At 46.8% G+C, this 11942-nt stretch overlaps 1 protein-coding gene across 12 annotated transcripts in view; it reads right to left on the bottom strand.

Moving 5' to 3' along the window:
- The window catches only part of TTC21A (tetratricopeptide repeat domain 21A), a 32852-nt gene that overhangs the window by 16790 nt on the left and 4120 nt on the right, over positions 1-11942 (bottom strand). For 9 of the 12 annotated variants that reach the window (XR_012430986.1, XR_012430987.1, XR_012430988.1 and 6 more), the window contains 5 exons: positions 11153-11275; positions 9029-9186; positions 5298-5382; positions 3428-3526; positions 2243-2435 (listed from right to left, as the gene is read on the bottom strand). Coding sequence is in view for 6 of the 12 variants with exons in the window: in XM_065540368.2 (XP_065396440.1) it covers positions 2243-2435; positions 3428-3526; positions 5298-5382; positions 9029-9186; positions 11153-11275 (658 nt within the window). In the remaining 6 variants the exon portion in view is untranslated. Of the gene's footprint in view, positions 1-2242; positions 2436-3427; positions 3527-5273; positions 5383-9028; positions 9187-11152; positions 11276-11942 lie in introns of those variants that run through there. The other 3 variants (XM_065540370.2, XM_074031721.1, XM_074031724.1) reach the window with 2 other exon arrangements.

Here is an 11942-nt window from a genome sequence, read left to right as displayed (position 1 = left end):
AGTGCTGGCCTCAAAGGGACTTAATTACTGTGGTTTTGTGATATGTTTTGATGTTGGGAGGACAAATCTCACATGTTTGAAGCAAGCTATTCTACTTGTACAGATATTTCTTTGCTACTTTGGCATATTTATTCTTGACTATCTTCCTAATCACCATCTTAGTTTTCAGTTATATCCATCCCACTATTTGACCCATCTATGCAATTTTTTACCTTACAACAATATTTTTGATTTTTGGCAACTCTTTTTTGTTCCTGTACCTTTTTCATAGTAGCATGTTCTTTACTTATTGCCATAATAGCCTCTCCAAACATTGAAGAGGTTTTGGGAGGAAAAGTCTTTTCTGTACTAGCCTTAACTCTGCTCCTCAGAAGGCTACTGCTTTATATGTTCCACTCGGCCGATCTTTCAGACTGCTAGCAGATTTATAAAGGAAGGACAGCAAGTAGGCACATTTCACACACTGTTAACGTCACTGATTCTGTCAGACTGGACAGAAAATATGGTGACTCCAGGACATACGAGTGGGCTCGCTTGGACTGGGAGAGAGGACAGACATCCTGACCAGTGGACTTTCCTCTGGCTAACCACTGGGGCTCTCCCCCTTGAAGGAGGAAGTAGGGAAGGACTCAGCCTGGTGGAGGAACATTCTAGGGAATTTTGCTTTTGTGCTGAGCAGCCAAGTCCTTTTGTCCTTCATATCCCTGGTTATGGTGGGAAATCATCCAGAGCACTGCTCCTCTCCCTCCTGCCCCAACACCCAATACACACCTCCTGGATTCTAGTCTCTGGCCGGGGCACGGTTCCAATAATCCTCCTATAATCGCTTTCACTGCCCTGTGGCATGCTTTCACACTCAGCCTCTGGTGACCCTGAGCTCGTGTTTTTTAGTTTTTGTTTTTCCTGGAACTCTTTGGGGAAAGCTGGTCTACTAAATTCTTTAGCTAACCCATCTCTGCCTATGTTGGTTTATGGGTTTCTAGATCTGCTTGGAATTCCCATGTATTTGATACCATTTGCCTTCCATCTTCTAGAAATGTGAAATTCTTCAAAGTTTCTGGTCCATGGAAGGTATTTTTCTGTTTCTAAGGCTGCAATGTATTCCTTTTTTTTTTTTTTTTTTTGAGGTGGAGTCTCACTCTGTGGCCCAGGCTGAAGTGCAGTGGCACCATCTCGGCTCATATCAACATCTGCCTCCCGGGTTCAAGTGATTCTCTGGCCTCAGCATCCCGAATAGCTGGGATTACAGGTGTCCTCCACCACGCCTGGCTACTTTTGTGTTTTTAGTAGAGATGGGGTTTCACCATGTTGGCCGAGCTGGTCTCGAATTCCTGACCTCAAATGATCTGCCCACCTCAGCCTCCCAAAGTGTTGGGATTACAGGCATGAGCCACCACGCCCGGCTAATTGCCTTTTAAAGATATCTTTCATTATTTTCATGGGATTTGGGGACAGAGGGCAAGCATGGATTTGAGGGGGTCAGCCTGACATGTTGAACCAGAAGTCAAGATAAACTACTCTGATAACTGTGCTATGCAGATGAGGAGCCTAGAGTTTAGAAAGGAGAAGTGACTTGGCCCCAAACACACAGCCCCTCAGGGCCAGGGCAAGAGCCAGCCTGCCTTGAGCACTGGATCACACAACTTCCTCAACCCAAAGCAAACACTGCCATTTCAGAATTCACCACAGACCATAGAGTAGGGGGCTTTAAAAAATGTGTAAAATGGAAATGGCGTTGTAGAAAGTTCATTTGACATTTACAGAAAGGATTTTTAAAGTCACCTGGACAGACAGGGAAACATATAAGTCTCAGAGCTACTCTTTTTGGTGGTTTTTCAGCTCACAGCCCTGGAGGAGGGTCTGCAGAGGTGAATCTAGAGGCTCTGCATGTGTGGATTGGTGGTGAGTAGAACTGCCTCCAACCCCGGCCTGGGCAGCCTGAGAAGAGGCAGGGCCCACTGAGTGTAAGGTTCAGCCTGTCAGTCTTCTGGGGCAATCAGTGTAGACAGACGGTGGAGGTCTGGTGGAGATCAGAGTGACTCTGATCATACCGCCGAGCATTCCTGTGCCTCCTACATCCATACTTGTGGATTCCCAGAAAGATATCCCATCATACATCGTACCCCAAAATTCACATACCCCCCAAGGAGAATGCTTTCCAGCACCTCTCTTCTGGACCCGTGGAAGCTGCCCGGTTTGGCTCCCGACACCCAGCCCCGAACCCTGCCCTGCCTGCATATACCTGTCAAACCAGCCATGCCGTCCTTGTCCAGTTTCATGGCTTCTGTGTACCACAGCAAGGCCTCTTTCACTTGGTTCTTCAGGATGAAGAAATAGCCCAGTTCTGTGGCCACATGGATGTAGGAGGGGGTGGCCATGAAGGTGCGCTCGATGAAACTACACACTAGTCCTAGAATCACCTGGTGACTCCCACACTACAAGAAACAGGAAGGTGGGAATTGGGAGACCAGTCAGTCCAGCCTGTATCAGCAAGGTCATGTCAGAAATGGGGGACACTTTGGTAGGCAGGGCTGGGTAGGCCCAGGAGAGCCCAAGAGGTACCCTGTGTCTAGGCAGCTGGGTCTGTGTTGCTGTCTGGCTCCCAAGGAACCTCTCACTGGCCACATCTGTGGAACCTGCCTCTAGCCACAGGGTCCTCTGAGGGACCTATCCCCTGTCTGACCACAGTAATTGGTCTAAGGAGTCACCAAGAAGTTTTTCAAAAATTGAAGCTGAATGAAAGAACTTCTTTGTGTCCAGTAATAAGAAGGGGCCCAAAGGCTGCCATCAGCCATGTTCCCTGCCATATGTGGAGAACAAGGCAGAGAGAATCAGACACACAGAGGGAGAGATGGTGTCTATGCAACTCCACAGTTCTGGTTCCTGAGGTCCCAGAGTTGCCTTCATTCTTATAGCAACTACTTCTAGTAAATCTTGCTTTGGGGCTGAAGAGTCTAAAAGAGACACAGATTTGTTGGCAACCTGGTCTAGTTGGACCTTCCCTGATGCTTGAGAGGCCTAGGCAGGCCAGCCTTCTCAGGCCACTTCCACACAAAAGAATATGGGAGCCAGGCACCCAGGCACTGGAGGCCAGAGCTGGGTGTGGCTCTGCTGCATAACAGCGGCGATACCACCCACTTTCCCCAAATAAGGCACAGCCTACTCCGAAAGTACTTTCAGACCCTGTCTCCCTGATCTTCATGGCATCTCTGAGGGGGCACCTAGGCTAAGGACGTAGAACCCACATGTCACAGTTATCAGCCAGAGGCAAGTAGGTGCAAGAGGCTATGAGCCACTACCCCAAAAGGACAAGTTTGAGCCAGAAGGGAGGGGCAAGGCACTCAAGGAGTTTCCTGGGGGAGCACAGGTCTCCTCTAAGGAAAGCAGGGAGAAGCACCATTTCAGAACCAGGAAAGAACCTTCTTACCAGTCGGCTAACCACAAGAATTTTTTTAAGATGGAGGCTTGGATTTTCGGGCTCCCTTGTCTCTAGTGCCTTAATCAGATTTCTAACATGATTGGTAGCCTGCAGGGACAAAACAGAATGTCAACATGCAAGGTGCAAGGTCAGAGTTGGGCCGTGGTTCTCAACCCTGGCTGCATAGTAGCATCAGCTGGGAGATTTAAAAAATGCCCATGCCCAGGCACAACCCCCCAGAAATTCAGATTTAAGTGAATTGGAGTGGCCCACGCATTAGCATTACTTCAAAGGCCCATAGGTGGAGCTCCTGGGGACATTATTCACCCAGAGCTGGCACTGCCCCTCTGTTCCTGAATTTGGTTTTTTTTTTTTTTCTTTTTTTCTTTTTTGACTGCTCCTTATGGAGCAGGGCTAACCCATAGAGTAGCCCTGTTCCCGAGTTTGTGAAGAGAAGCTGCCTTTTCAGACCCACCCAGGCAGAGCCAGTAGCTAGCCCTCACTGTGTCCATAGTGCAGCCTGCCAGGCCAGCAGCAAACTAACTGTGCTGGCCCAGAAGCCTCTGCTCCATTTTGACATGAGTCAAATGTAAGTCAGTATAACGATCCGAACTTTCCAAACTTTCCTGTCCAACACATGAAAGGTCAGAAAGGTTAGGCAATTGGTCTGAGGTCACCCAGTCACCTAGGTCACTGACAGATTCCAAAGCTTAGGTTCTTTCCCACTCCCCACCCAGGAGTAAGGAATTCTTAGTTCCCAGCTGCAGAGAAGTGCCAAAAGCGAAACCCAGGATGGTATGGGTCCACTCTGTTCAGTAAGCATGAACAAAATTAGAACTGGTTAGCCAGCTCGGGGTCGGAGGTAGGCCCCGAGGTTTGAAGCAGGAGTAAAAGAGGGGCTAATGCTAAATCCCAGTTAGCTAAATGCTAAGTCTGCCCTTGGGATTAACTTTCAGACCTGGCCCCAGGAAGGCATGCTTAGGGATCTTGGGTCACAGGGAGCTGAGGTTAGTCCTATTCTCTTATTCCTACCCAGAGACGAAAAGGGCTGGGGCCCTTTTTGTGGGTTCCTCCCAAATACGGACTTTCCCCTCTACCTCATCCCATCCCACAAAACCCACAATCTCAGAGCTGTGCAGAAGGAACCAGAAGCTTCCCCTTCTCACCATGACCCCTTAGAGACTCTTGGTTTGCCATGCTCTCCACAGAGGCAATATATTTCACTGATCTAAAAGGCAATGCTTTGGCTAAAAACACAACCTCTTTTTGAAAATGAGAACTTGTCTGGGTATTGGAGTTTCACTAAGAATTCTAGGTGTTTCTGACTGCATTTGAGGGCTATTTTTGGTTTCTCTGGAAAACTACAAGACTTACAAACATGTTTGGGGCCCAGAATTACCTGGCCAATGCCTGAGCAGTTCCAACTATCCCCTAAAAAAATGGCATTTCCTGAATTCAGAAATACTACCACGACTTCTACTATCAGTTAACATTGATGAAATTACTGTAGTGTGAAAGGGACTGTTCCAAACTCTCCCACTTCTTATCACATTTAGTCCCGTGTGGAATTCTGTCAATTTTACAAACAGGAAGCCTGAGGCTTATCCAGGTGGGGACACCTGCCAAGGCTTCCACAGATAGCACAGGGCAGAGCCTAGCATCAACCTCACTGCCTGATGCTGCCTGACTCCCAAGCTACATAACCCAAAGAGTCAAACCAGAGCAGGCCTCCTTGGCAGCGAGTATAGGGGTGGGTAGGAAAGAGGAAGCTGAGATCCAGGGGCTCTGTACAAAGGCTTTGGGTCAGGTGCACAGGTTATGAAGGGTTCCTCCCTGACTCTGTTTCAAGGCTCACCTTCTGAGTCTTCAAAGAACTTACTGTGGTCATGTTTCCTTCTCTTGCAAGCTCATGCACAGCTAGAATTTGGCAGGCATCAATATTGCTTTCATCTTTTTCTAGGATTCTGAAGGAAGAAGAGGAGGCACATGAATTGAGGGTATTGATAGGCAAGGCTGGGATGGTGAGTTGGCAACTTCTGATTGTCTTTGAATATCCATTCTCCCCTCTTCTTTTAATAATAGAACTCCCAAATTAGCCAGACATAAGCTGCTCAGAATAAAGATGACATTTCCCAGCCTCTCTTTGCAGCTTACATTTGGCCATGTGACAAAGGTCTGACCTACAGGATAGAAGTGCAAGTGAGGGGTGTGCTGTCCAGTTGTGCCCCACCAGCATGCCTTCCCTCCTGCCTACTGTCTGGAATGTAGACCATGTGAGCATTATCCTAGGAATAGCAGAGCAACAAGACAGAGGGGCTTGGGACTCCCCAGAGTTAAGCTGTTATCCCAGCCCTGAGCCACCAACAACTTTACCTGGAGGAAGAATAACCTTTTATGTTATTTAAGTTGTGTATCTGAGGGTCTTTGCCACAGAAACGTATTCATAACCCAACTAGCCAGACATGACCACGGTGCCAGACTCTGGAGGTGGCCAGAAAGGTACTTGGGGGGCAGTCACTTTAAGATGGAAAAGGAACCTGGGTTTCAATTCTGTCCCATTGTGAAGCTATAGCTTCTGACCATACTATGAGGTTTTCGATATTCTATTTCTTTATAGAAAGATTCTTTCCCATTTTTCAGCCTGTCAGGGAATGACTTTCTGCTTAATAGTAGATTCGTCTAATTCACACACTAAATTCCAACATGATTAGGCACAATCAGCACTGAAAAAGTTCTAACCATTTCTGATGCTTCTGAGAGCACTGTAAACCTCATACATTTGAGAATTAACAAAAACTGCAACATACTTTGAAAAACTTATAGACCAAAGAAGAATCTGAATAGATATTAGAAAATTCTTGGAGCCAAATAATATAGAAAAATATTACGTATCCAAATGGGTAGACTCTGCAAAAATGGTACCTTGAGGGACACCCACAGACTTCAATGCTTATATTCTAAAGTAAAATTGGTAGAATGGTTGAGACAGGCATCCAAATTAAGAGTCAGAAAACAGGCCAGGCATGGTAGCTTATACCTGTAATCCTAGCATTTTGGGATTCTGGGGTGGGAGGATTGCTTAAGGCCAGGTGTTCAAGACCAGCCTGGCAACACAGTGAGATCCTATCTCTACAAATTAAAAAATAAAACCGAAAACTAAAATAAAAAAAAAAAAAGAGAATACAATAGCAGAATACCTTGGAAAAAAGTAGTTGGTAGGAAATAATAAAGTTAAGAACAGAAATTAGGCTGGGTGTGGTGACTCACACCCATAACCCCAGGACTTTTGGAAGCAGAGGCAAGAAGATTGTTTGAGCCCAGGAGTTTGACAGCTGCTTGGGCAACATTAAAAAAAAAAAAAAAAAAAAAAACTTATAAAAAGAAATAGCTGGGTATTGTGGTGCTTGCCTGTAGTCCTAGCTTCTTGAGAGGCTGAGATGGGAGGATCACTTGAGCCCAGAGGTTCAAGGCAGAAGTGAACTATGATTATGCCACTGCACTCCAGCCTAGGCAACAGAGCAAGACATTCCCCCCCCGCAAAAAAGGGGGGGCAGAAATTAATAAATTAGAATACACAAAGAATATAATATAGAACTTATAATACAAAATTTCTATTTTATTAGAATATAATAGAAAGGAGCTACAAAACTCAAAGCTAGTTCTTTAAAAAGGCTAATAAGAGAGGCAGACTTTTAATATTAATGAAGAAAAGAAAGAAAAAATATATTAGGGATGAAAACAGAAACACACCTTTATAGAGCAGAGTTTTAAAAATCTGAGGGGCCGGGAGCAGTGGCTCACGCCTGTAATCCCAACACTTTGGGAGGCCAAGGCGGGCGGATCACGAGGTCAGGAGATTGAGACCATCCTGGCTAACATGGTGAAACCCCGTCTATACTAAAAAATACAAAAAAATTAGCCAGGCGAGGTGGCGGGCGCCTGTAGTCCCAGCTACTCAGGAGGCTGAAGCAAGAGAATGGTGTGAACCTGGAGGCGGAGCTTGCAGTGAGCCGAGATCGCACCACTGCACTCCAGCCTGGGCGACAGAGCGAGACTTCGTCTCCAAAAAAAAAAAAAAAAAATCTGAGGGAATTCTATGAATCCCACTAACTAGGAAAGCTTCCATGAGGGAACACGCTGGGGGGCACTGGATTCAATCTGTTGGCCCCAAACACTGTCTCCCTTCACATGGGCACAGCAGGGCCAGGGCCGGGGAGGCCACAAACACCCACATATGGCTTCAGCCAGGTGCTTCCAGGTGAGCTGCTGGCCTGAGACCTAGCCTCCAAAGCAAGCTCCTACGAAGGCCAGGTCTACACTGTGAGAAAGGGAAGCTGAGGTCCACACAGGCATTAGCAGCTTGTGTGTGGCGCCTGTGGGCTGGGCAGGATAGAGACACGTTTGATTTGCCACCAGCACCTCTCTATAAGATTCAAGTTCCAGCCATCAGCTGAGGAATTAGGATTCTTCCCAAGGGAAGGAAGAAGTTTGATTATATGCTTTTTTTTTTAGACCTGTGCTATATATTTCCCTATAATTCAGTTACAAGTCATAGTGATAACTCATGGGCCATTAACTCTTACTGGGAAAAAAATGAAGATGATACATTTTAGAATGATTGTGATAAAAATAAAGTGTTAGAGTTTATTTTTATTTATTATTATTATTTTTTGAGACAGGGTCTTATTCTGTCACCCAGGCTGGAGTGCAGTGACACAATCACAGCTCACTGCAGCTTCAACCTTCCTGGGCTCAAGTGATTCTCCCACCTCAGCCTCCCTAGTAGCTGGGACTTGAGGTGCACACCACAATGCCCAGCTGATTTTATTTTTTTATTTTCTGTAGAGACAAGGTCTCACTATGTTGCCCAGGCTGGTCTTGAACTTCTGGGCTCAAGCAATCCTTCTGCCACAGCCTCCCAAAGTGTTAGGATTACAGGGATGAGCCCACTGTGCCCATTAGAGTTTAAAGAGACATTTTTTTTTGGCTCGCCAAAAGCCTTGCATCAAATATCCTCCCAAAAGCCGTTTTCATTTTTCTTCACAATGCTTCCAGATCACTCTACACTTGGTATCTGGTTTCTACACGCCCAATAACTCCTGAAATCTGCTCTCTGGTTTATGTACCCAGTCTGCTGCTAAAACACTTCTCTCAAAGTCACCAGTGACTTTTTTCCCCTAAAGTTTTTATTAAGGTATACCATACTCATAGTTTAAAAAAAAACTTAATAATGAAATATATTCTAGTCTTATTCTCCTGCAGTCTTCACAGCCACTGCTTTCTACCCTGGAACTCTTGCTTTAGTTCTTTCGATGGGTCCTTCCCTGCCTCTTGTTGTTTAACAAGCCTTTACCCTCTATTTCTTGATTTAGCCATCACAGGCCACAGCTCCTAGCCTCATGTTATGATGTGTATTTCGTTTGCTTGCACACCCGTCCCCCGTCTCCTCCTCATCCCAATTTGGCCATAGCACAATTCCCAGTTCCTCTATGGGCGATATTTACCTTTCCGCCTTGTTTTCCTGCCTCACCATCTTATAAGATGGTAACATACGTGTTAGCACCCTTGTCTTGGAAAGAAAGGAAGCTGCACGGTTGGGCAGTAACTCACCTATGTCCCATTTCTACTGTCTGCTCCCAGTCCTGCCGAGCTAAGAACAGCTGCATCTTCAGGACGAGGGCTGGCAGGAAGCTCCCTGAAGTCACAGTGATCTGGTTCACCACCTCCAGGGCCTCTGAGTAGTTCTGCTGCATCATGAAGTACATTGCCTGTTGGGAGCCAGACAGAAGAGCCTCCGTGAAGGGAGTGCCCATGAAGGGAGTTTGTTGGAGGGGGGTTGTCTCAGTGTCTCCATGAAAACAGGAACAGAACCTGACACATGGGCACTGCGGGTCCTCTCAGCTGGGCCAGTAGGCCCTCAAAGTCCCTGGGAGAAAGAGTGACATATCAAGGTTTACAACAGTCTTGGGTTCTTGGACAGGATGAACAGGGGCTTTGGGGACATAGCTAAGTCCCAAGCTTGGGAAACTTAGCAGGCCTGGGATAGGGCAAGCCCATGTGAGGTTACCCTGAAGGCGAGAGGTGAGGTCACTGGGCACTTTCCACTTCCATAAATTTTCCATTCATTTCCCATTCACTTTTCTGTATTGCATCACTGAAATTGCTTGCCAAGGCCCAGTTTAGCAATTCTGAGTCAGTTAGGGTTTTCTGGCAACTACTTCTATCGCAAGGTTGTGGAGTTTTTTTGTTGTTGTTCTGTCAAGGCCTATTGGGCTGCGGTCATGGCCCCTGCAGGCAAACACCAGCCACTAGGTTCTCCTCAAACAGTCACGACACAGGTGCCCTAAGGGCCAGGGGGCAATGCTTCTAAAAGACTTGAAATTGGACTCTGAAAGGAGGGCTTCCCTCAGACCTACAGTAACCCCCATTAAGAGACTTGTCATTAAAAACAAGAGGATTATTCTGTATAATGAAGATTTTTGTATAAATGTGTTCACTGAAAAACTTTAAGTGCATAACCAGAAACAATCCCAATATCCAAACAATAGGTGACCGGGTTGGTAAATTACATTATGCCTATACAATAGAAGACTGGCTTTACATCTATGTTCAAACTGACATTTTGAATATTACACAAAGACAATATTACATGAAGAAAAACAAAGTAAATGATAATATGCCCTAGGGTGAAAACTACATTATATACCAACACTGTGACCCACCCCCCTACCATCAGGAGCAGGAGAGTTGGTGACTGATGGCTCTCAATGGAGCCTCCCTCCAGGGATCACCCATGGTTGAAGGGAGCTGCTTTGTCCCAGGTCACACCTGTCCCTGGGGCAGCCCACCTCCAGTGTCAGGGCACTGACGGGGAGCTCACTGAAGGGGCTTCCCAGCTCCAGAGTTCCTCACAGAGTTGGCTGCGGCCTTTGCTGTGACTGTTCACAGCCAGCCTTCTCTTTCCACAGATGCTGGCCCCAAGGGTGCTCTGTGATAAGCTGGCTCACAATAATCTCCATCGCTTTCTGCCACCCAGAAAGCCAACCTAACACACACCCTGGACCCAAGTATAGAAAGAAGACTAGAAGACATTGCCCTAAAATACTAACACTTGTCTTGGAGTGGTAAGACTAAGCCTGCCATTTTAATTCATCTGTTGACTTTTTTTAGGCTTCTGTTTTCTTAAATAAGTACATACTCTTTTATAATAAAAAATATACAAACAGAAGAAAATATGAGGACATTTTTTCTCTCAAAGATTAATTCCATGAGGCTCACAAGAGAAAAAAGAAACAAGATCAGAAAATACAGAACATATAAAATATATACCTCCCTTTTCTTACGGCACACTAAATGAATTTAACAGGTACAAAGAGGTGAAATGGGAAGGTCAAAATAAAAGAAGGGAGAAAGGCATTGAGTGAAACTAACACAGAGGCAGACAGAAAGCGTGAGATGGTCAAGGAAGGACAGATCTTCAGATAGTGACCCTGAGAAGACCCCCATGCAAATGAGACAGAAACTCAGATCAACCAGGAAGAATTTGAGAAGTAGAGTGGACCTTGGACTGCTGTGTAACCCTGGGTTGGCTGCTGAACCTCTCTGGGCCTCTGCTCTTCATCTACCAGATGAGGCATCTGGAGACTGAGGTTTTGGCCTGGGGGTACCTGGTGGGTCTCTGGTTCCAGTGGCCTGGCCAGGAATACTTCTACCTCTCCCTTTCCCACTGCCCACCTTTCCCATCAGCCCCAGCACATCTTTGGTGTCCTGAATTCCTTGTTCCAGGTACTCAATGGCTTTCTTCGCAGTGTGGGGCTTGTCTGAGGTGAGGTCCACCCAGCCTCTGAGCACATAGGCCTGGATGAGAACAAGATGAAAGATGAAGTCCTTGGTTCCGCACAGCTTCAACCCAGCCTGCACATGATCCACCCTTTGCCACCCAACACCCTGAGGCCCCGCCAGGCACAGCCCCATGCAGATCTCAGGGCAGCCGGTTCTTTCTCACGGCCAGGTCTCCCATTGTTGCTTTGTCTGGAAATGCCCTGGACAGCACCCCTCCCACTCCCAACCAAACCCCTGCACCTGATGTCCATTACCACCGGTACAACTCAGCCTCAGAGGCCCCTGCTTAGGAGACCTCCTTCCCTGTACCTTTACAGCTCTCCATAACCCTTACTGAGGCACACTCACCTATCCTGTCATTGCCTGTTTACACTGGGGTCAGTAGCCAACATGGGGTCCTACTCAGGGCCACTCTTGATCTCTCTACTTCTTAGGCCAGCACAAGGCCTGGCCCTGCATAGGAAGCCCAGGAATGCCCTCTGAGTGGGTGAGCAGGAGCCATTCTGAGCTCGCGGACCTCGCTGGTTCCATGTTAGCCTTCACCCAGCCTCTCCTGGCAGATGGGGAGGGCCAGGCCTGGGAAGCAGACTTGGAAGAGCCCTGCCCTAAAGCACCCCTCATGATGGCCTAGATCAGTATTTCTCTGTTATATTTCTATTTCTCTTTTTCTATTATCTGTCCT

Source organism: Macaca fascicularis, chromosome 2, assembly GCF_037993035.2.
Source record: "Macaca fascicularis isolate 582-1 chromosome 2, T2T-MFA8v1.1".
Classification (NCBI taxonomy): Eukaryota; Metazoa; Chordata; class Mammalia; order Primates; family Cercopithecidae; genus Macaca; species Macaca fascicularis.
The sequence above is the reverse complement of the archived record's forward strand: the minus strand, read 5'-3'. Positions and strand labels throughout refer to the sequence as shown.